We start from the raw sequence: 25,484 nt of genomic DNA, 5'->3' as shown, positions 1-25,484 counted from the left end.
CACCCCAGCCCTACCTCGGGCTGTGAGAGACGTGTCGGAGGTCATTCTGTAGCTACAGAGGATTCTGGGAGAGGTGGCAGTGTTATCTAATGGAAAGAGCATGAGGCTGGGAGTCAACTGATTGGTGGATCCTTAAATTCACAGTCACCCTCTAATTTGAATTATCTGGAGTAAAATTGCAGAGCAACAGAAGTATGGGGTTCAGTTTGGGTCATCAGCTATGTCCCCCAGCTCCGAGACCACATTTCATCTGCAGATGTTTACTCAGGCCTCCACTGATCCCAGATATCAGCTGTCCCTTTCTGCCCAAACAGCCTTCCCCATCCTTAGCTCCAGCCGGAGTCAGCTCCAGGTGACCAGGAAGATATGTTCTATATGTTGCTGACTTGTACTTCCCAAGCGCTTAGTACAGTGCTCTGCACACAGTAAGTGCTCAATAAATACGATTGAATGAATAAATGAATGAAGACTGGGCCTCTGCAGCATGGAAGAAGTTTGGCTTTAGCATTGATTCTGACCTTAGAGTTGTAGGTAAAGAACAAAGGGTAGAATGGACCTCTTTATAAACTCAAGTTACTGGTTCTTCAGGACTATGTTTCCTTTGTCAGCAGAGAGTTCAGCTTGACTCGGAGGGTCACTAGCCCCCAGGATAGCCCCAATCTTTGGATTACATGATGAGTTTCTAACAATATCCTTTTAATGTCTATATGGGAAGGGAAATGACCATCATCCTCTGTTTTATAGACAGAGTAATTAGAAGACTGACCACTATCTTGCAGGATCAAGGAGCTCCATTTTCTGCTATCTACACTGCAGTGAGATCTTCAAGGGTGAGTGCTATGAGAGATTTTTTAAAGGAGCTGTAGAAATGTACAGAAGTCTTAAGAAAAATTTCCAATGTCTGAGTAAAATGAAACCTTCTTTGTCTACCACATGGAAAGCACCAACTAAGAATGCCAGATTTTCTACATGCCATTTTAATTATTAATCGCTTATTATATGCCAAGCACTATATGATAAATACAAGATAATAAAATCAGACTAAGCCCTGGCTCACAAGAGGCTCACAGTTTAAGAGGAAGAGAGAACAGGGATATGATCCCTATTTTACAGGTGAGAAAACTGAGGCACAGAGGGGTTAATGTTTGACCAAGCTCATGCAGCAGGCAAGAGGCAGAGCTAGGACTAGGACCCAGATTCCCTGACTCCAAATTCTGAGTTCTTCTCATTAGGCCACGCAGTCTCCCATATTTAGGGACCCTATGCCTAAAGTGATTAGAGGCAGCGTTCAAAAGGGTGCAGTGATAGTCCATTTGAGAGGGAAGCAAATACAAATTTATTACTAGGCTTTTTAGGAAATCAAATCCTTAACAAGAATGTCCCATCCTTGAGGCTGCTAGGGCTCAAAAATTACCACTGATTGATTGATGGCTTGGGTTTACTGTGAAACTCAATCTTTCATTCAATCATATTTACTGAGCACTTACAGAGCACTTTACTAAGCACTTGGGAGAGTATAATATAACAAGGAACAGAAACGTTTCATTCTCGCATTGAGTTTACAGTCATCGAAAATATTTATTGAGCACCTACTGCTTGCAAAGCCCTGTAAATATATGCTTGGGAAAGTGAAACAGAAGCAAGGCACATAACCTAATCTCAGGAGTTCTCTTTTAAGGGCAGAAATCACTTCAACCAACTCTCCCAAGTATCGTACTCTCAAGCACTTAGTTCAGTTTTCTGCACACAGTAAGCACTCAGTAAATACCATTGATTGATTTACTGATTGACTTTGGAACTGTGTACACTCTACCTCAGTGTGGGCGGGAGCTCATTTTCAATTAAGAGGAAGAAATCAAAGTTATAAGATGGAACATTTTTAGACTTTTAGGCACACAGTCCAGGGGAAAGAAGCAAGACCATGTTTGAAAAAATGCAGCCACTCTAAGCTCACCCAGAATTCTTCAGCGTGGGATTGTAATCATCCTTCAATCAAAATCATTTGAAAACACTCCAAATAATTTCCAAATCATTTTGAACGAGACAGATTCACTGAACCTTATTACTGTATATTAGTCATTTATCTGCCATAGTTCAGGGAATGACAGGCTTCTAAAAACCAACAGTCCCTCCACCCTCCACAATCTCCCCCAGGTTTCTCATGGTCGAGTCCTAGAAATTTATTTACATTCTTATGTCTATTATTTCTCTTTGTTTGTGTGTGGGAAGATTGATTCTCAGCTACTTGTTTTCTTGAGCCTTCCAGAAACACACTAGCTCTTGATGACAGAACAGGATGAGTGGTTTCCATGGAATCCCATGCAGTCTGGGAGCAGTGACAGACGGAGAGAGTAAGGGCAGGTCTATCTTTTTAGATGAGGGTTTGGTTTGGGAAGAGGAAATGAGAATGAAGAAGAGGTGTCACTCAAAGAAGCGCAACATGTAAGGGAAGTCATACTGCAATGAGATCATTCTCATTCTCTTTTGCAGGCTCCTCCTCTGCCTTCCTCCTCTAACTGTGTAGGTTCCTCACGGTTCAGTTCTGGGTCCCCTTTTATTCTCCACTCCCTTAGAGAACTCACTTAATCCCATAGCTTCAACTACAATCTCTACATGGACGATTCCCAAATCTACCTCTCCAGGCCTGACCACTCTCCTTCTCTGCAGTTTCATATTTCTTTTTTTAATGGTATTTAAGCACTTACTATGTGCCAGGCACTGTACTAAGCTCTGGGATAGATACAAGCTAATCAGGTTGAACCCAGTCCCTGTCCCACATGGAGTTCACCGTCTTAATCCCCATTTTACAAATGAGATAACTGAGGCCCAGAGAAGTTAAGTGACTTGTCCTAGATCACACAGCAAATCCTCCTGCCTCCATATCTAGTTGGATGTCATGCCGACACCTGAAACTTAACATGTCCAAAACAGAGCTCATTAGATTCCCACCCAGACCCTGTCTTTCCCTCTGGCTTTCCTATCATTGAAGACAGCACCACCATCCTTCCTTATCTCACAACTCTGTAACTCTGTCTCTCTCTTTCATGAACCTCTGTTGGTACTATAGCCACAGCATCTCTAGAATCCACCTTTTCCTCTCCAACGAAACTGCTACCATGCTGAACCAAGCACTCATCATTTCCCACCCTGATTATTGCATCAGCCTCCTCTCTGACTTTCCTGCATCCTACCTCTCCCCTCCCTAGTCCATATTTCACTCTGCTGCCCAGATCACTTTTTCTGAAAAACGATTTGATCCACATCTCTCTGCTCCTCAAAAATCTCCAATGGTTGTCCATTAACCTCTGCATTTAATAGAAACTCCTAACCATTGGCTTTAAGGCACTCAATCAGTTCTCTCCCTTCTATCTAAACCTTGGTGATTCCCCATTATAACCCAACCCACTCCAGTACTGCCAACCTACTCTTGGTACTTTGATCTCATCTACCCCATCACCAGTTCTTTACCCATGTCCTCCCCTGGGGCTGGAACTCCCTCCCACTTGTACCTGACAGTCCACCACTCTCCCCACCTTCTAAACCCTCCTAAAATCACATCTCTGCCAAAAGCCTTTTCCAGATTAAGCCTTTTATTTCCCCTATCCACATTCCTCTGAGTTGACTCTGAACTTGACTGTGTGCCCCTTCAGCTCTTTGATACTCACCCCCGCCTCACAGCACTTATGTACATATACATATACTCTCTAATCTATTTTAATATCTGTCTCCCCCTGTAAACTGTAATTTCTTTGTGGGTAGGGATCATGCCTACCAACTGTGTTATACTTTCCCAAGTGCTTAGCACGGTGCTCTGCACACAGTAAGCATTCAGTAAACACCACTGGTTATCAATCATCTGGCTTTGTATTGATAACAATATTAAGAACAGTGGTATTGCTAAGCACTTACTATGTGCCAGGGACTGTATGAAGCACTGGGGTAGTTAAAGCTGGGCTCAACGTCTCAATAAGAAGTAGACCAGATATTGAATCACTGCAGATGAAGAAAACCAAGGACTGAGAAATGAAGTGAATTGCCAAGATCACTTATCAGGCAAGTGGCAGAGCTTGAATTAGAACCCAGGTCCTGTGACTCCCGGGCCCATGTTCTTTCCATTAAGCTACCTTGCTTCTCCAGCCTGCCTGTGTTTATGGCTCCCAAGTTTCCCCTGCAGTGAAATGGGAAGAGATAACGCCACAAGAGTTCTTTCACTGTAAATTTCTGGCTCCCATTGTCCAGAATAGCCCAAGTTTATTGAGTTTTAGAGTAGTGGGAAGACTAGCTTCTTTGACTTAGCCTGCAGGACAGAGTAACTCAGTAATGTTTAGGTGTTTCTTAAGGGACAGGCTAATTCTAGGTGTCTTTGCTTATATTTCAATCTATCGATGGCATTCATTGAGCTCCTTCTGGGTGCAGAGCACTTTGCTAAGCATTTGGGAGAGTACAACACAGTAGAGTCAGTAGACTTGTACTTCCCAAGCACATAGTACAGTGCTCTGCACACAGTAAGCACTCAATAAATACGATTGAATGAATGAATATTTTGCATGCAGAGCACTGTACTAAGCGCTTGGGAAGTACAAGTTGGCAACATATAGAGATGGTCCCTACCCAACAACGGGTTCACTATAAGGGGGAGACAGACAACAAAACAAAACATGTGGACAGGTGTCAAATCATCAGAATAAATAGAAGTAGAGCTAGATGCACATCATTAACAAAATAAATAGAATAGTAAATATGTACAAGTAAAATAAACAGAGTAATAAATCTGTATAAACATATATACAGGTGCTGTGGGGAGGGGAAGGAGGTAGGGCAGGGGGATGGGGAGGGGGAGAGGAAAGAGGGGGCTCAGGCTGGGAAGGCCTCCTGGAGGAGGTGAGCTCTCAGTAGGGATTTGAAGGGAGGAAGAGAGTTAGGTTGGTGGATGTGTGGAGGGAGGGCATTCCAGGTCAGGGGGAGGACATGGCCTGGGGGTCGACAGTGGGACAGGCGAGAATGAGGCACAGTGAGGCAGTTAGCATCAGAGGAGCAGAGGGTGTGGGCTGGGCTGTAGAAGGAAAGAAGGGAGGTGAGGTAGGAGGAGGCGAGGTGATGGAGAGCCTTGAAGCCGAGAGTGAGGAGTTTTTTCCTGATGCGTAGGTTGACTGGTAACCACTGGAGAGTTTTGAGGAGGGGAGTAACATGTTCAGAGCATTTCTGCACAAAGATGATCTGGGCAGCAGCGTGAAGTATAGACTGAAGTAGGGAGAGACAGGAGGATGGAAGATCAGAGAGGAGGCTGATGCAGTAATCCAGTTGGGACAGGATGAGAGATTGAACCAGCAGGGTAGTGGTTTGGATGGAAAGGAAAGGGTGGATCTTGACGATGTTGCGAGGTGAGACTGGCAGGTTTTGGTGACGGATTGGATGTGAGGGGTGAACGTGAGAGCAGAGTCAAGGATGACACCAAGGTTGCGGGCTTGTGAGACGGGAAGGATGGTAGTGCCGTCTACAGTGATGGGAAAGTCAGGGAGAGGGCAGGGTTTGGGAGGGAAGATAAGTAGTTCAGTCTTGAACATATTGAGTTTTCGATGGCAGGCAGACATCCAGATGGAGATGTCCTGAAGTCAGGAGGAGACACAAGCCTGAAGGGAGGGAGAGAGAGCAGAGGCAGAGATATAGATTTGGGTGTCACCAGCGTAGAGATGATAGTTGAAGCCGTGGGAGCGAATGAGTTCACCAAGGGAGTGAGTGTAGATAGAGAACAGAAGCGGACCAAGAACTGACCCTTGAGGAACCCCTACAGTAAGGGAATGGGAGGGAGAGGAGGAGCCCACAAAGGAGACTGAGAATGAATGGCCGGAGAGATAAGAGGAGAACCAGGAGAGGACGGAGTCTGTGAAGCCAAGGTTGGATAGCATGTTGAGGAGAAGGGGGTGGTCCACTGTGTCGAAGGCAGCTGAGAGGTCGAGAAGGATTAGGCTAGAGTAAAAGCTGTTGGATTTGGCAAGCAGGAGGTCATTGGTGACCTTGGAGAGGGCAGTTTTGGTGGAATGTAGGGGACGGAAGCCAAATTGGTGGGGGTCGAGGAGAAAGTTGGCGTTGAGGAATTCGAGGCATTGGGTGTAGACGACTCATTCAAGGAGTTTGGAAAGAAGTTGTAGAAGGGAGATAGGGCGATACCTAGAAGGGGAGGTGGAGTCAAAAGAGGCTTTTTTTAGGATGGGGGAGACATGGGATGTTTGAAGGCAGAGGGGAAGGAAACACTGGAGAGTGAGTGGTTGAAGATGGAAGTTAAGTAGGGGAGGAGGGAAGGGGCAAGAGATTTCATAAGATGAGAGGGAATGGGGTCATAAGCACAGGTGGCTGGAGTAGCACTTGAGAGGAGGGAGGAGATCTCATCTGAGGATACTGCTGAGAAGAATGGGAGAGTAGCAGAGAGGGTTGAGAGCAGGTAGGTTGGAGAAGGGGGAGGAGTGACTTTGGGGAGCTCAGACCCGATGGAGTTAATTTTACTTATGAAGTAGGAGGCCAGATCATTAGGGGTGAGGGAAGGAGGCAGGGGAGGAACAGGGGGCCTGAGAAGGGAGTTAAATAAGACACAAGCCTTGCCCACAAGAAGCATTTCTACACTTTTTTCATAATCAGAGCATTTTGTGCCGTTCATTATTGCTAACGTTTGTTAGCAATTGGAGTTTTAGTAATCCTAATGCTTAGTCATCATCGAGGTGATGGATAATGATGTTAAAATACCATTTATCCTTATGAAATTTATATCAGGGCCCTGAAGTTGTTATAACAAGGGGATGGCTCTAGGACTCTGAAAAATAAAATAAGCCATGAATGGTGTTTCTAGCTATTACAGCACAATTCATTTTCCCAGCCCTTCTCTTTGGGAACATCCAGGTTCTCTGCAACAGGTTCCTTCAGGATTTTGTGGTGTTCACAAAGTCACTGGCTGAGGAGGGAAGAGGGAGAACTAGAGCCAGGAATGAGGAGGGGAATAGGACTTTTCCTTGTTGATTTCTCCAGACAATCCAGATTTTTTTGTATATCCAACTCATGCTTATATACAGTCCCGGGGTTCGCCCCTTAGTCCTGGGCCATTGGGACAATGCCCCCGAGGAGGGCATTTGAGGAGGCTTCTGGGTAGGGGGGTCGCCCCAGAAGCTTCTGGGTATTCTGATGACTTGACACCTGTCCACATGTTTTGTTTTGCTGTCTGTCTCCCCCTTCTAGACTGAAAGCCCGTTGTTGGGTAGGGACTGTCTCTATATGTTGCTGACTTGTACTTCCCAAGCGCTTAGTACAGTGCTCTGCACACAGTAAGCACTCAGTAAATACGATTGAATGAATGAATGAATCCAGTCACAACTCTGTTACACTGTACTCTCCCAAGTGCTTTGTACTGTGTTCTACACACAATAAGCGCTCAATAGATATGATTGATTGAACATTCTGGATTTACGAGGCTATTCTACAATTGTCTTGCTGTTCCAGACACTCATTGCTACATCTTGGCAAAAATATTTTCCCTTCCTTTAGTTTTCCACCTTCCTATTGCAGTCTCCATTTTTCAAAGTCAATACCTTGCGTCGTTGCTGTATTAAATTCATTAAGACAAGACCCTTGTTATATTTCTCAAATGCCTCACTTTGTGTGAATATTAACAAGTCCCATTTGTCAATAACTGCGTGCCTCAATAAAATCATCATCATCTGATCTAACAGTGTAGGAGAGTTGGGGTGGCTATTTCCAAACAATTAATCGATGTTAAAGAAAAATGATAAAATAATTGTAAGGCCCACAGTACAGCCTTATCCAAGCTCTGTCAGATCCTCCTCTACCCTGAAAAAATGAAAATTCTTTGGAGTGAAATTCAATGAATGTACTCCAGAGATTTCCCTAAAGTGAAGAATCCAATATGAAACACACTTCACCAATTGAAGAAAAAACATGCTCCCCTGTATAGTGGCTTAGATAAAACTCATGTAATTGCCAGAGAGACCTTCCAAGCCATGTTCCTATACCTCAGCAGCAGCGGCAGCAGCAGTAGCAGATAATCAATCAAGAGCATTTACTGAGCTTTCATTGTGTGCAGAATACTGTACTAAGTATTGGGAGAGTACAACAGCACAGAGTTGGTAGACATTTTCCCTGTCCACAGGAAGCTTACAACCTAGAGAGGGAGACAGGTATCAAAATAAAGTACAGCTAGACATAAGTGTTGTAGGGCTGAGGGTGGAGTGACTAACAAGGGCTTATGGGTACAGATTCAAGTGCATAGGCGATGCGGAAGGGAGGGCAAATGAGAGGTTTGTTAGGAAAAGTTTCTTGGAGAAGATGAGATTTTGGGAGGGCTTTGAAGGTGGGGACATAGGAAAGGGGAGGAATTTCCAGGTGTGGGGGAAGGTGTGAAGAAGAGGTTGATGGTGAAAGAGACAAGATGGAGGCACAGTAAGTAAGTTAGTGTTAGAGGAATGAAGTGTGTGGGCTGAGATTTAGTGGGAGAGGAGTGATGATAAGTTGGCAGGAGAGCTGATTGACTGCAGTAGCATCAGCAAGAGCAACAGTAAACTACTTCACTCATCCCTATAGAATGTTTATACAGGGTCAGGCTAGTGTAGAAACATTTGAAAATGTAAACACACTCGATGGCAAATTCTTTCTTCCTATTTGCAATCAGGGTGTGAATCCATCAGCATTTCAAGCCAAGTAGGCAATGTGGGAAAAGGGTTGGGGAAAAGATACATATCCTTTAGCTTCCTGTTAAAGGAGATTTAAATTTTCTCTTTTCCCACACTGTACCCGATCCCCCTTCCTGGTGGTTCAAGGCAAAATGAGTTGCTTGTTTTCAGCAAGGCAGGAGGGAAGGTAGAGTGGGAGCTGAGGTTGAATCCAGGGAAGGGCTGCCATTTCTTCAATCCCAAGGCCTAGTAGGTGGTAGGAGCCATTTTAGGGCAGGGTTTAGAAGCTCCTCCATCTTTTTTCTTTATGGTTTTTGTTAAGCGCTACTATGTGCCAGACACTGCACTAAGTGATGGGCGTAGATACAAGCTAATCAAGTTGGGCACAGTTCATATCCCACATGGGGCTCACAGTCTTAATCCCCATTCTATGGATGAGGTAACTGAGGTCCAGAGAAGTGAAGTGAATTGTCCAAGGTCACACAGCAGACAAGTGGTGGGGGCAGAATTTGAACCCAAGTCCTTCTGATTCCCAGTACCATTCTCTTTCCACTATGCCACAGTACTTCTCATTCAAGCCTGGAAGTCAGGCTTTATGCCCACATAAAGCCTTCCCTGTGATCCATAGTAATGTGGCCTAGTGAAAGAGCACAGGGCTGGGAGTCAGGAGACCTGGGTTCTGCTCCCAGGTCTGCCACTTGTCTATTGAATGACCTTGGGTGAGTCTCTTTACTTCTCTGTGCCTTTGTCCTCATCTGTAAAATGGGGATTTAAAAACCTGTCCTCCTTTCCCCCTTAAACTGCAAGCCCCAAGAGGAACGGGGACTGGGTATTCATTCATTCAATCGTATTTATTTAGTGTTTTCTGTGTGCAGATCATTGTACTAAGTGCTTGGGAGAGTGCAATACAAAAATAAACAGACACAGTCCCTGCCCACAGCGAGCTTACAGTCTAGATGGGGGGAGACAGCCATCAATGCAAATAAATAAAACTATAGATATGTGCCGAAGTGCTTTGGGGCTTGTGGAGGGGGGAGATCAAAGGAAGCAAGTCAGGCAATGCAGAAGGGAGTGGGAGATGAGGAAAAGTGGGGCTTAATCTGGGAAGACCTCTGGAAGGAGATGGGCCTTCAATAAGCCTTGAAGGCAGGGAGAGTAATTATCTGTCGGATTTGAGGAGGGAGGGTGTTCCAAGCCAGAAGCAGGATGTGGGCTAGGGATCGGGGGCAAGATAGACAAGATCGAGGGTAGATACCTCATTGCTCAGCTCAGTAGTAGACAATTAACAAATGCCACCATAGATACAGTTGACTCTGAGGTCTCTTTAAATCCTTCAGTCCTGTTCTGTCCCCTCTGTCAGAAAATTAGATAGGGAACAGCTAAGCAGGTCTTTGAGTCACAGGGTCTGGACTTGCTCCAGATGTTCAGTAACTGAGATACCTGCTTTATGGCACAACCTTGGAGGGGATTGGTAGTGGTGGGATGGTTGAATCCTGTGGTAACGGGAACCCAATTGGGGAACAAAGGGCCCCCCTGGGAAAATGCTCTAGTTTTGGAGGTTTGAAAGTGTCTTCAAAATGGCATCCTGGCTCCCTGGCCTTTCTTCTGGGTTACCTTAAGTCACTTAACTTCTCTGTGACTCAATTACCTCATCTGTAAAATGGGGATTAAGATTGTGAGTCCCATGTGGGGCAGGGACTGTGTCCAGTCCAATTTGCTTTTGTCCACCCCAGGACTTGGTACAGTGCCTGGAACATAGTAAGTACTTAACAAACTGCACTATTATTACTATTACATCATTACGTTATGGGGATTGGACACCCAGTTCTCCTACATCCACTGTGCCATGAGAAGCAGCATGATGTAGTGGATAGAATACAGGTCTGGGAGTGAAATGTTCATGGGTTCTAATCCTGGTTTGGCCATTTGTCTGCTGTGTGACCTTGGACAAGTCACTTAACTTCTCTGTGCCTCAGTTACTTCATTTGTAAAATTGGAATTGAGATCATGAGCCCCATGTGGGAAAGGGACAGTGTCCATCCCAATTTGCTAAGTACAGTGCCTGCCACATAGTAAGTACTTAACAAATACCATTATTATTATTATATGACATTCTCTGGAGCAGCAGTAGAGAAAGAGAAAATTTTTCCCTGCCTCGAGGAAGCCGAATATCCGAAGCCAACTCTGGACAGGGTTCCTGAGGAGGGCAGAACCGCTAAATTGTAGCAGATTGGGTTTGGGAGGGAAGGGCTCACCTCCTCCACTTGTGACTAAAATAATCTGGTAGCTACTTCGAACGCCAAAAGAGGCTTGGCAGAGGTGATGGAGGAAGTAGGCAGATACCACAGGAACTGGGGGAGGCTAGTGATAGGCCACAATTGTCGCACTTTTCTCTGACTCTCCCTCGTCTCTCCTCTGCAACCTTCCTCCCAACTCCCTCCCCAGAAGCAGATAGTCTTGTATCTACCCCAACCCTTGGTTTAACATGTGGCGTGAAGTTAGTGCTTAACAACTACCAAATGTCATCCAGGAGAGGGCACCGCACCCCAGATGGTATAAAGATTTAAGTAACCAAATGTCCCAGCTGCAGTGAGATAGTCCTAAAATCTGCCTGTCTGCCCTGCCATCCACAATAAATTTTTCCAGGCACACTTTTGTGCCCCCCTGCCAAAACACCGGTCCTTTAAAGCAATAGCCAAGTGAGAAATGCCTGCATGAGCTGATGAGAAGGGTGATATTGAGAGGAGATACAGGGGTACACTGTCAGACACCTCCCTCCCTGTGGAGATAGGGTGGCTTTGGATGGCATCATTTAATACTAGACATATATTTGCCCACCCACCAGAGAGAGATATTCGTAACACATTGCTCCATGAGTTATGTAATGGCATCTTCAGGAAACAAGGAAACGTTCTCTGTGGAAATTCACAGAGCTTCGAGCTCGAGTCCCCTTTGCTGTGGGGTCATGTCATTTCCTCCCAGGTCCCTGTAAACACGGCATGGCTACCAAACTGTGGGGCTCAGTGGAAAGAGCAGAGGGGCAAGGAGGATGAGTACTTGAAATAAAATGAGCAGGCATAAAGGCATCCAGGTCTGTATCGATATGGAGGGGACACACCAACTGAAAAATGGACTGTCCAGTATAAATCTGACCCCTCTTCATGTAGGTGGGCAGGGGTGGAGGGACACAGAGGGCGAAAGATGCCCTATTCTCCCTGTTCTACCTCTCTCAACTCCTTCCATATCCCTTTCCTTCTCTTTCCTTTCTCTTTTTTCTCCTTCTTTCTGCCACCCTCAGCCCCTTCCTAGTCCTTCCCCATTTCTCTGTTTCCCCTACACCCACTCTGCCCTGCCCACATTTTGGCTCTGCTCCCTTTAGTCTCCATCTCACTCAAAGTCACCAGAATCCCAGTTAAATTGTCATTTAATTTATTTATTTATATTAATATCTGTCTCCCCCTCTAGACTGTAAGCTCATTGTGGTCAGGGAATGTGTCTGTTTTAATGTTACAGTGCACTCTCCCATGTGCTTAGTACAGTGCTCAGTCCACACTAAGCACTCAGTTAATACTCTTGACTGACTGATTTAGTAAAGACTGTATCGACTCTAACCATTCTCTCAGCTCCTCCCAGAAGCTGGTGTTGCAGAAACTGAGGACAAACCACAGCTTCCATAACTTTCCCTGCCCTTTGTCCACATTAGCTTGTGATCAGTAACCAACTCGATTATTCTACCACTTGTCTGGACGTGCATTACAGTTCCATTGAGCAACACACTGTTTCAAACCACAGATGGACAGGTCTTTGGTTCCTGAACAAGTGGCAGAGATAAAAGCTGAGAGTAGGTGTTATCCATTAAAAGGACCTCAAAGCCCGGGTAGAGATTGACTCATTAGAAAGACAGGCAGTGGGAGTACTGACAGGATCCCATAATTTGTTTCTTTCCAGGCACTCTTTGGAGAAATGCAGTTTTCAAGGTTTCTCTTCAGATTGTAAACTCCTTGCGAGCAGAGATATGTTTGCTAATCCTGCTGTATTGCATCAATTACTCAATCAAAGGCTTTTACGGAGACCTGACCATGTGCAGAGCACTGAACTAGGCACTTGAGAACATACAACAGAATTAGTAGACATGATCCCTGCCCACAAGAGCTTACAGTCTACAAGGGAAGACAGACATTGAAAAAGATTACAGATAGGGGAAGTAGTATAATATGAGAATTAGAATATAAGAATAAGTGCCATGGGGCTGGGGTGCAATTCACAATAAGAGCTCCATAAATATTATTGACTGATTGAAAGGGTTCCCATGGAGAATTAACCACACTCCACACATCTCCTTTCCTTCACCCTACACACCTCAATCTGTTCTTTCTTTCATCTTCTTGCTTGTCCTCATCTCTTCCTCATCTCTTGCTCAAAAAAATCAGCAAAATCCCTCTCCCTCTTTCCATCCCAAAGGTTCTCCCCTCTGAGTTCTCCACTCCATCAGAGCAGTAGACCCTCTGTGGGCAAAGAATGCACCTTATGCTTCTGTTCTACTACTTCCCAAATGTTTAGTACAGTTCATGTCATTCAGTAGGTGCTCAATAGATGTCATTACTATTACCACTTTCCATTTCTGATTTCCCCTGATTTCCCTGTTAAAATGTGAAGAATAGATAATCATAGAATAGACAATCATTAATTTCCCTAGGAGCATTCTGAGAGATTGTCAGAGGGCTATCGAAGAAATACAAGGGAAGACAGTGTGTCCTAGTAGAAAGAGCACAAGAGTGGGGGTCAGGGGACCTGGCCTTTAATCCCGCTTCTGTCATTTACCTCTGTGTGGCCAAGGGCAACTTCTTTGAGCTTCAATTTCCTCATCTGCAAAATGGAGATTTAATACCTGTTCTCCCTCCTGCTTAGGCGGTGAGCTCCACACAGGACATGAATTGTGTACAATATATTTACAGTGCATCTATCCCAGTGCTTAGTACAGTGCTTGGCATATAGTAGGTGCTTAACAAATACTACTATTATTACAAGCAGCTGCAGTAGCAGCCTACCCTGTCCTCGGGGTTTAGGGAGGTAAATTTGTGCCTCAGCAAAATTCAGCCTTAAGGAAAGGTCATCAAGGCTTCCCGCAGACATGGGGAGTGGTATTGGCACCAGAAGTGCTTGGACATGAACAAGCTGAGAGGGTTATTTCCTAGAGAAGCAGTTTGGATGTGAAATCTGTGTCATCACTCCGCCTGAGACCTGCTGTTGTTTTTGTTCTTTGATGTCTTTGTTCACTACCATATGCTGTGGGAACTGCACATGTTTGTAAATAAGTTTCCTCTCTTCTTATGGGTGTATGTTTTCTCCTCACCTTTCTCTCTCTCTCAAAAACACAAGCCAACAAATAAAAGCAAAAAAAAGTTACCAAATTTTCCTCAGAAATGACCCCAGTGTAACCAATCAATTAACAATCGGTGGTATTTATTGAGCAGTGTTCTGAGCACTGTACAAAGCCCTTGGGAGAGTACACTAGAACAGAACTGATAGACAACTTCTCTTCCCTCAAGGAGCTGACAGCCTAGTGGGAATTCATAGTCTAGAGGTCACCTATTAAGCATTCAGTAAGAGCTGGTTTTGCTGAAACGATGTTGAATGAGGGGAGACTAAAAATGAGGGAAAACACAGTTCCATTTCCTCTAAAGGGGTGGAACAAATTTCCTTGACTACTTTTATCACCTATCACCTCTTCTGATCCCATAGTGGTCCAAGTCAGGTAACTCATGCCACAACTGCTTTGCCTACTCATCACCCATTGAGATTAGGAGTTTTAACTAGTTAAAAGAGCACAATGGGCTAGGTGAGAGGAGAGGACAGAGGTAGAAGGAATTAGAACATGGACAGATAACACCGACACCAACAGTGGTCCTAAAGGAAAAAGAGAATATCCTAAGGTTAAATGGAATCTCCTAATGTTTAACTAGCACCTCTGGGGGGGTACATGGAAACAGATAATTAACTTGGCTGTCTGGTGACAAAGTGAAATTCTTGGAACAAATGTTTTCTAGACCGTTTCCAAAGGGCAGCTTAGCCCATTTTCAGGGCTGAAAAATACACATTTCATCCACTTTGGAAGTGATTTCTGCACTCAGCTGAGTCTGTGCATAAAGAATTCTTTCAACAGTCTTGCTTGTAGTGTCTTTCATTGATTTCTTTTCGTAAGCTTTACATAATTATTACATAATTATCCCTCCCTGTCAGCACTCTGAGTTATTAAATACTCAGATCCAAATAGGGGACAATACTTTCTCTATTTGCATTCCTCTGAAACACCAGTGCTGCTTCAACCATGAAGCTTGGGGTATTAACATTATTGTGTTTGATGACTTTGCTCATTGATTTTCTTACACAGAAAAGAGAAAAAGTGCAATACATAGACTAGATATTGTATATTGACAAATGTTCTGGGTTGAATTTATCTTTAACCAACAATCAGTCTGCCACTTAGGGTTATGGATTTAGAGGAGATGTGGCTATTCAAATGTTTCTATTTTGGGAATGTGTTATTGAAAATATATATTTTTTCAAATCCATAGAGAACCGTTAGACAAAAGCATAAATAATGAAAAGAATGTTCTGTCTAGAATTGAACAGCTTGTTTTGTAAATTTAATTTTTGCCTCCTTGGATGAAAGGACAAAAATAAATTCAAAATAAAAATAGGTAGAAATCCATAATTGTTATGAGAAGGATCTCTATTGGTTTCAGTCCATGCTAAAAAAATTAACAAAGAAAATGTTATCAAGATCTGAGTCCTTCTCTTGGAAATCAGATCATAACCCTCAGCTAAAGTTGTTGCTTTTCATTTTGGGGGCAAGCAGGGATACTCAAGTAGAAGTGAAATATCTCATTTCCCAAAAGCCAAGGGTTCAAATGGGAATGGCTCAGGGAAAGAGTGGCAGGGGAAATAGGAATGGAGTGGGATTCAGCAGAAACAAACTCCACAGGTCTACACTAATCTACCCTTCTAGGGAGTCAACAGAGCATGGAAACCAATATTGTGTTGGAAGAGGGCTGGCTAGCCATTTAGAGAGAAAAAAAAAAAAGGATAAAGGGTCAAAGCCTGTTTCTAGCCATTCATTCATTCAATCATATTTATTGAGTGTTTACTGCATGCAAAGCCCTGGACTAAGCGCTTGAGAGAGTACAATATAACAATAAACAGACACATTCCCTGCCCAAAGTGAGCTTACAGTCTTGCTGGGACGCTAGCTCCAGAAGGAGGTAGATTTGTTGTGAAAGGAGATATTGCTGGCTCGTTTACAGGAAAATAGGATGAAACATTAGTCATCCTGCATGGACACATCATAGTCCATACATGAAATGGTTTGTATATGAAGTGGTTCACAAAAGACCACGGTGTGATACTTTTGATTATTTTTTTCCTGACTGGGCTCATCTGACTTGCAAACATAAAGAAGGGCATTCCTCTTAGCAATCAGTTTTCATTTCATCTTGCAGAAGAGTCACATTGCCTATTCCAGGTGCTGGAGGTGAATAATATCAATCAATCATATTTACTGAGCATTTACTATATGCTGACCACTATATCTTGGGAAAGTACAATATAACAGAGTTGGAAGGCATGTTCCCTCCCCTCAATGAGCTTACAGTCTAGAGTAATAATGATAATGATAATAATAATAATAATATATGAGTGCTTACAATGTGCCAAGCACTTGGGTAGATACAATAAAATCAGATCAGACACTATCATGGTCTAAGAAAGAGGGAAAATGGATATTTAAATTCCATCTTCAGACGAGAAAATTGAGGCACGGGGCAGTTATGTGACTTGCCCTAGGTCACACAATAGGCAAATGGTGGAATCAGGGTTAGAAACCAGTTCTCCTGACTCTCACCCCCATGCTATTTCTACTAGGCCATACTGCTTATCAACAATTAATATTTTGTCATAAAGATACATTTAACATCACGATCTTGGAAATAAAAAAAAATCTTGTATCAGTCAGTCAATCAGTCATATTTATTGAGCACATATTCTGTGTGCAAAACACTGTACTAAGTGCTTGGGAGAACAATATAACAGACACACTCCCTGCCCACATGAGCTTACAGTGTGTAGGGGGAGCCAGTCATTAATATAAGTAAATAAATGAATTACAGATATGTACATGAGTGCTGTGGGGCTGGGAGGGGGGTGAATATAGGGAACAAATAAGAGTAATGCAGAAGGGAGTTGAAGAAAAAGAGAAGAGGGCTTAGTGAAGGGAAGACCTCTTGGAGGAGATGTGTCTTCAATAAGGCTTGGAAGGTGGGGAGAGTAATGGTCTATCAGATATGAAGAAGGAAGGCATTTCAGGCCAGAGGCAAGACATGGGTGATAGGTCAGCAGCAAGATAGATGAGATTGAGGTACAATGAGTAGGTTGGTATTAGAGGAACGAAGTGTGGGGGCTGGGCTGAATTAAGACAGTAGCAAGTTGAGATAGGAAGGGGCAAGGTATAGGCTCTTTGAATTGGAGGACAGCTATAGTGGTGAGGATTCAGATGTCTTAGATATCACCATACTATATCTGCAGAAAGGGACTCTTGATTTTATTTCAGGAGTTCAGAGGGTTTGATTCATTAAGAAAAGTACGAGAAATAAGCAAAATTATCTTGGCTAATGAGTGAAAGAGAGCTTTGTCAATTTTATGAATCTGAAAAAGGTTGTGAATAGTGTGCATTATTAATTCCTGTGGCAGTAACTAGGAACAATGAGATAGCCATTAGATTATAAACCCCTTGAGGGCAGAAACTGTATCCTTCATTGTAATTATATTTTCTCAGATAGTACTGGGTTCTGCACACATAATGCACTTAATCGATACTCTTAATGATAATGAATGCACTGGAAATGTGCTGAAGAACATGTTAGTTGAATGAAGGGAAATCAGTCCTGAACAGAGGACAATGAATCCCACAAGAATAGAGGTAGAAAATTCAGTCCTTGAATGATTAGAAATTTGTTCGGTCAAAGGCAGCGATGACCTTACTGCAGAGAGCCATCTGAGCTGAAGTTCTACGTAGGCCAGAATCCTTCTGTATTTTTAATAGTATTTATTCAGCATTTACTATGTATCAGGCACTGTTCTAAGAACTGGGGTAGATGCCTGTTGTTGGGTAGGGGTTGTCTCTATCTGTTGCTGAATTGTACTTTCCAAGTGCTTAGTACAGTGCTCTGCACAAAGTAAATGCTCAATAAATACAATTGAATGAATGAACTACTCTAAGATAATCAGGTTGGGCACAGTCCATGTCCCCTTGTCCCTATTTTACAGATGAGGAAATTGAGACACAGAGACGTTACGTGATTTGCTCAAGTTAACACTGTATGCTAGTGACAGAACCAGAATTAATAATAATAATAATAATAATAATAATAATAATAATGGTTTTCGGTAAGTGCTTACTATGTGCCAAGCACTGTTCTACGAGGTGGGGTAGATACGAGGTGATCAAGTTGTCCCATGTGGGGCTCACAAATTAGAACCCAGGTCTCCTGATTTGCAGTCCTGTGTTATTTCCATAATGCCACGTTGCTTGTGTGCTTAGTTTCAGGACTGTATTGGATTTTATTGGATTTTATAAACCTCTGAAGGCAGGGATTTGTGATGCTTCTCATGGGGCCTTAATCAATCAGTGATATTAATAGAGCACTTTCTAGATGCAGAACATGGTCCTAAACATTTGGGAGAGAGAATACAATAAAACAGAGTAGGGAGTCATGATCCCTGACTTCAAGGAGCTTACAATCGAGTAGAGGGGCTTACAACAATTGGAAGCTCTGGGCTGCCTTTCTCTACATACCCGGATCTGCATAGTGGAAGAACAGAAAATTCCCCAGTGTTCACCTTTTCTGCAGATCTACACCTGATGATGTCATTTCCCTTGTTGGGAGTCCAAAAAGACTAAATTCCTGTGCGATTCATGATTCCAGATTCCCAGACGGCCCAGTGTGAAAGTGCAATCACGACGACAATTACTGGAGGTTGGAGCTGAGCAGAAGGTTCCATATCCTCTGCTGAGCGTGACTGATGGCATAACAACCTGCATCTTGTTTTTCGCCAGTAGAATCACCCTGGTGATGAACCACTCGCTCCGGGTGGAGCTCACCAACTTGACCTTCATTTCTCAGAAAGTAAACTTGAATGCATCTATGTGTTCCACCAACCAAACCATGTGAGTTTTGGACAAGGCCCTGGAGTTCAAAATAAATATGACCATAGCAATTCATTCATTCATTCAATCATATTTATTGGGCGCTTACTGTGTGCAAAGCACTATACTAAGCACTTCGGAGGGTACAGTATAATAATAAATAGACACAGTCCCATCAATCAATCGATTGTATTTATTGAGTGCTTACCAAGTGCACAGCACTGTGCTAAGTGCTTGGGAGAGCTCAGTGTAATAGACTTGGTATACATGTTCCTTGTCCACAAGAAGCTTGCGGTCTATCAATCAATCAATCAACAGTATTTATTGAGCACTTACTATGTGCACAGCCCTGTACTAAGCACTTGAGAGAGTAAAATGCAATAGAAATAAGTGTTGCATTCCCAGTCCATAAGGAGCTTACAGTCTAGAAGGGAGAGAGACATTAAAATAAATTACATATATTATATACGTAAGTGCTGTGGGGTTGAGGGTGGAATGAATAAGGAGTACAAATCCAAGTCCAAGGGCGATCGAGAAGGGAGAGGGAATATGGGAAATGAGAGCTTTGTTGGATAAGACCTTTTGAGGGAAATGTGATTTTAATAAGGCTTTGAAGGAGGGGAGAGTGATGGTTTGTCCAATATAAAGAGAGAGGGAATACCAGGCCGGAGGCAGCATGTGGGTGAACGATCAGCAGCAAGATAGATGATATAGGAGCTAAAGAGTGATTTATTTAATAATAACTATGTATTGAGGGCTTACTTTGTGCAGATCATTAGACTAGGCACCTGGAAGCATGCCTCTGAAGTAAAATACTCTATCCCTGCCCTTGAGAAGCTTGCAGTCTAAAGGGATCAGTTAATCAATAATATTTGTTGAGTGCTTATTGAGTGCAGAGCACTGTACTAAATACTTGGGAGAGTAAAATGCAACGGAGTTGGCAAACATAATCCCAGCTTACAATGAGCATACAGAATGGAGGGGGAGACAGAAATTAATTTGAATAAATAATTTACAGATGTATACATAAGTGCAGTGGGGTGGAAGGTAGGGTGAAAAGCAAATGCTCAAGGGGTACAGATCCAAGTGCATAGATGACACAGAAGGAAGAAGGAGCTCTGGTAAAGAGAGCCTAACTGGAGAAGGCCTCTTGGAGGAGATGTCATCTTAATAAGGCATTAAAGAAGCAGCCAGAGAAGCAGCGTGGCTCAGTGGAAAGAGCGAGGGCTTGGGAGTCAGAAGTCATGGGTTCTAATTCCGGCTCTGCCACTTGTCATCTGTGTGACTTTGGGCAAGTCACTTCACTTCTCTGAGCTGAGCTCAGTTACCTCATCTGTAAAATGGGGATTAAGACTGTGAGCCCCACATGGGACAACCTGATCACCTTGTATCCCCCAGTGCTTAGAACAGTGCTTTGCACATAGGAAGCACTTAACAAATGCCATCATTATTATTACTATAAAGGCAGGGAGAGTGGTGGTCTGGCATATATGGAGGGAAGGGAGTTCTAGGCTAGAGGTAGGAGGCGGGAAAGGGGTCAGCAGAGAGATAGTCAACACTGAGATTCAGTGAGCAAGCTGGCACTACAGGAGCAAAGTGTATGAGATGGGCTATAATAAGAGGTCAGTGAAGTAAGGTAGGAGGGGGTAAGCTGATTGAATGCTTTAAAGCCAATGACTGGCAGCCATACACTGTACATTGTACACATATGGTAGGAACTGGAGGGAAAGTACAGATATGATTGGATATAATTGTTCTTAAGAATGTGGAAAAAATGAATGAATGAATGAATGAATGAATGAATAATTAAATAAATGAAAAAATAGGGATGAATCCATTAGGACAGGGGCCTTGGCATAAATAGCTATTGACTACCAGTAACAGAGCTTCCTGCTGATTTTCCCTGAGTTTTTCCTACAGTAAATATGGTTTTGGAGTAATTCTAATTGCCTGGATGACATTTCTTCCTGGGTTCTGATGTGTCATTGCTTTTTCAGTTTCTCCTCCTCCTCTTCAGTAGCTATATGAAATTCTGTTAGGAAAAAATTCTGGGATAACACATGACCTTTCATCATTTCCTCCGTTGGCTCAGTCTTTCAGTTCCACTGTTCTGAAATGTCCACAGTCACAGAGGAGAATCTGATTTCATTTTAATAACACAGTACTGAGCATCGCTGCAAGACAAGAATTGGGCCAATTTCCTTCTTGGTGTCTCTTCCCTCTGACTCACCTGATACAGGGAAATCCAGGTTTTCTCACTGTGGTAAGGCAAAGTATCTACCAACTCTATTATGTTGTACTCTCTGAAAAGTACTCAATAAATACCATTGATCGATTTACTGATTACAGTATTCGGCACACAGTAAGTGTTCACTAAATATGATTGGTTGATCAATTGAATATGAATGTGATATTTCCCCCCACAGACTTTCATTTCATTGTTTTGGATCTTGGTACTTGCATTGCATTTCTGGAAACTTCTTTACCAAGCACCATAAGGATCTAATTGAAATGAAAACCTGTAAAATTCTGAAACCTTTCTTTATTTGTTCCCTATTAGGTTGTCCTTGAAGTATACAGAACCCACAGAGGGAGTCAACAGCCTGGAAATACAGTATGTTTATGACTTTATTTAAAAAATCTTTGGTCTTAACTCACAAATTAACTTACTCCCCTTTAGACTATAAGCTCATTGTGGGAAGGGAACATGTATCTAGTCTTGTCTTATGCTGTCAAGTCGTGTCCGACCCATAGTGATGCTATGGACACATCTCTCCCAGAACACCCCACCTCCATCTGCAGTCTTTCTGATAGTGTATCCACAGAGGTTTCTTGGTAAAAATATGGAAGTGGTTTACCACTGCCTCCTTCTGTGCAGTGAACTTGAGCCTCTGACCTCAACTCTCTCCCATGCCACTGCTGCCCAGCAAAGGTGAGTTTTAACTTGTAGCGTATTGCCTTCCACTCATCAGCCACTGGTCAAGCTAGGAATGGAATGGGTAGGCCTCTGCTTGACTCTCCCTCCCATAGTTGAGACTGGTAGAGTCCTGGAAACACTCCAGGTATGACCCTTAGGGGAGGGAATATTTACCAACTATTATATTGTGCTCTCCCAAGTGCATAGTAAAATGCTCTGCACACAATAAGTGCTCAACAAATATGATTGATTGATTGATGAAAAATGTCTTAATTGCTGTGAGGATGAGGCAAACTGAGATCATTACCAAAAGGAACCGCCTTCATTTATTAGTTCTTTTTTCTCTTCCCAATTTTCTCCAAAAATGCATAGATTTCAGGGATTCTCAAGTTGGAAGAACAAGAGACAGGTTTGGAATTTTTTAGCTGCAGTGATAGACTTGACTACACTTAAGGACCCAATGAATTTTGTTTAGTAAGAGTTGGCAGCAGAGTCCTAGGGGAACAAGTAAAACAGATCTTAGAAGTAACTTCAGGTAAAATAGCCTCTTTATTCAGTCCCTTCAATTCAAAGTATTAGTATTTTCTGAACCTCCTACTGTGAAGGTAAAGGTACTTGCGTCTTGCTACTGTTGAATTCTCCCAAGGGCTTAGCACTTATTAGGTGCTCAATAAATGCTACTGATTGATTGGCCTTTGTCTTTGTCTTCGAGGAGCTCTCAATCTAATAGGGGGCTTAGGCAGACATGAGTAGTAAAAATGCACTGGGAACAGGAGAAAAATATAGGAAAAACATAGATACAACTAGTAATGATAGTGATACTTGTGTTCATTAAGTGCTTACTGTGTGGTAAGCACTGTACTAAGCACTGGGGTAGAACAAGATAAACAGATCCTATATGTAGCTACAGTCTAAGTAGGAAGGAGGTCAAGTCCTGAATCCCCATTTTGCAGATGCGGGAACTGAGGCACCGAGAAGTTAAGTGACTTACCCAAGATCCTGCAGTAGGTAAGTGGTAGAGCTGGGAGAAGAACCCAGGTCCTCTGATTCCCAGGTCTGTGCTCTTTCCACTTGGCCATGTTGCTTCTCAGCTATTATCATTATAACTTATTTAACTTCTCTGTGCCACAGTTACCTCTTTGTTAAATGGGGATTAAAATTATGAACCCCATGTGGGACGTGGACTGTGTCCAACCTGATTAGCTTGAATCTACACCAGAGCTTAGTACACTGCCTGGTATATAGTGAGCACTAACAAAATACCATTAAAAATACCATTAATAGTAAGAGTAGACTGATTGTAAGTTCTTTATGAGCAGTAATCACATCTCCCAACTCTGTTATATTGTCCTTTGTCAAGCACTTAATAGAGTGCTCTGAGCACAGAAAAACTCGATAGATACCACTGATTAATTGCTTGATATGGAAAAGTGAATAAAATGAATAAATAAGTAAAATGATGTAAACATAATTGTCCAGAGTGGCCATTTATACAAGAATAGAGAAGTGATTCTTTTTGAAGAATTTTTCAGTGTAGTGCTTCTTAACAGGCCTGCTGATGACTAATACTCTATAATTAAACCCAAGTTGCACTTCATTCATTCATGCAATTGTATTATTGAATGCTTAATGCATGCAAAGCACTGAGTTTAAAATAATATCAATAATGGGAAATTTAGGGGTAGAAGCAGAAATAGTATTTATTAGTAAATCTTATTTATTGAGAGCTTACTGTATGCAGAGCACTGAACTAAGTTCCTGGGAGAGTGCTATACAACAATAAACAGACACATTCCCTGCCCACAGTGAGCTTACAGTCTAGAGGAGCGATAGACATTAATATAAATAATTAAATTACAGATATGTACAAAATTCTGGCAGAGCCAGAATTATACCACAGGTCCCCTAACTCTCAGGCCCCTTCTCCCTCTAGCCCGTATACCAATCAATGGTATTTATTGAGCGCTTACTGCTTGCTGAGTACTGTACTAAGTGCTTGGGAAAGTACAGCACAATAGAGTTGGTAGATATGTTCCCTGTCCACAAGAAGCTTACAGTCTAGACTCAGAGCCTTACATTCACAACAGTTATGCCATAGTCGTGGCCATTCCCAAAGTTCAAAACGTTGAAAAGACCTTATGAGGTTGATGTTTCCTCACCATTCCGTGACTGAAGCAGGGACTAATGGGAAGTACAGGTAAGTACTGGGATCTGTTGGAAAGAGCACTGGCCTGGGATTCAGTGGACCTGTGTTCTAATACCAGCTCTGCCACATGCCTGCTGTGTGACCTTGGACCTTGACTTTTCTGTGCTCCACTTTCCTCATCTGTAAAATGGATATTCAGTAGCTGTTCTCCTTCCAATTAGCCTGTGAGTCCCAAGTGAGACAGGGATCTTATATCCACAAAAGCACTTATTACAGTGCTTGTCACATAGTAAGTACTAGACAAATATTATTATTATAATCATGGCATAGGGGCTGGGTTATAGATCTGGGAAACTGAGGCCCCAAGAAGCTAAGTATCTTGGCCAAGGCTTACACAGCTAGCCAGTGGCAGATCTTGGATTTGAACCAAAGTCTACTGGTTTCAAGTCCCTTGCTCTTTCCATTGACCCACAAGATGTACAGAAAGCATAAGTCTGGTGTGCTTAGTATTTGCCATTTGAAGAGAGGTTAACATTTACTCCAGGTCTGCTGTTAGGGATGATGTAAGGGTAAATGAAATGATATCTCTAAAGAGAGTTAGCATGGTCTAGTGGAAAGAGCATAGGACTAGAAATCAGAAGATCCTGTTTCTTTCTCTGGCTCCTCACCTGGCCTCCTCTTTGACCTTGGACAAATCTTTTAATTTATCTGGGCACCATACCATTTAGACATTTGATATTCACTCCACCCTCAACTACTCAGCACTGTATATTTCTCTATTTTATGTATTTCTATTAATGTCTGTTTCCCCATCTAGTCTGTTAGCTCCTTGTGGGTGGGGAACATGTTTACCAACAGTGTTGCATTGTACTCTCCCAGGTGCTTAGTACAGTGCTCTGCACACAATGGGCAATCAAAAATATCTTTGATTGACTTATTGATCAGTTTCCTTGTCTGTAAAATAGGGATAAAATTAATTGTGAGTCTCACATCAGACAGGGACTCTGTCTCATCTCATAACCTTGTGACCACCCCAGTGCTTAACACATAAGAAAGGCTTAATAAATGCCAAAATTAATTAATGTAGGTGCTCTGAACCCCTTTGAACAAAAGCAGCAATAGTTGGGCAAATATATTGCCAAAGTGGAACTGTGAGAGGACAAAGGAGGTATAGGGAATAAGAAGACTGAATGCTTACTGTTTAGGATTAGTACTTTGCATTTAGTATAGTTCTCTGCACTTATAAGCACTCAATAAATATGGATTGATGGATTATCATCCCAGATCTTTCTTTGACTTGCTATGATGCTACATTAGGCAATTTAGCCAGCATCAGAAAAATGGGGACAATCATCTTTCCCTTGCTTTACCTTACTGGGATTTGGATTTTTGAAATTTGGTTCATGAGATAATAAATGGGAAAGTAACTTGAATTATTTGGCAGAAAATGCTTAATTAATCCCTAGAGTTATTAGGGATTGACACTGGTGAGAAGTTGGTTTTATTCTATTTGCCTTTCTATTAGAAGGATTGGGAACAAACTAAAAT

General features: G+C 42.7%; 1 protein-coding gene across 1 annotated transcript in view; it reads left to right on the top strand.

Annotated features, from left to right (window-relative positions):
* LOC119932856 (V-type proton ATPase subunit S1-like) overlaps window positions 1-25,484 on the top strand; it is a 49,706-nt gene that overhangs the window by 14,492 nt on the left and 9,730 nt on the right. The window contains exons 7-9 of the mRNA XM_038751978.1: window positions 745-830; window positions 18,653-18,894; window positions 21,434-21,487. Of these exons, the coding sequence (XP_038607906.1) occupies window positions 745-830; window positions 18,653-18,894; window positions 21,434-21,487 (382 nt within the window). The remainder of the gene's footprint in view (window positions 1-744; window positions 831-18,652; window positions 18,895-21,433; window positions 21,488-25,484) is intronic.

Source organism: Tachyglossus aculeatus, chromosome 10 (genome assembly GCF_015852505.1).
Source record: "Tachyglossus aculeatus isolate mTacAcu1 chromosome 10, mTacAcu1.pri, whole genome shotgun sequence".
Taxonomy (NCBI): domain Eukaryota; kingdom Metazoa; phylum Chordata; class Mammalia; order Monotremata; family Tachyglossidae; genus Tachyglossus; species Tachyglossus aculeatus.
The sequence above is the reverse complement of the archived record's forward strand: the minus strand, read 5'-3'. Positions and strand labels throughout refer to the sequence as shown.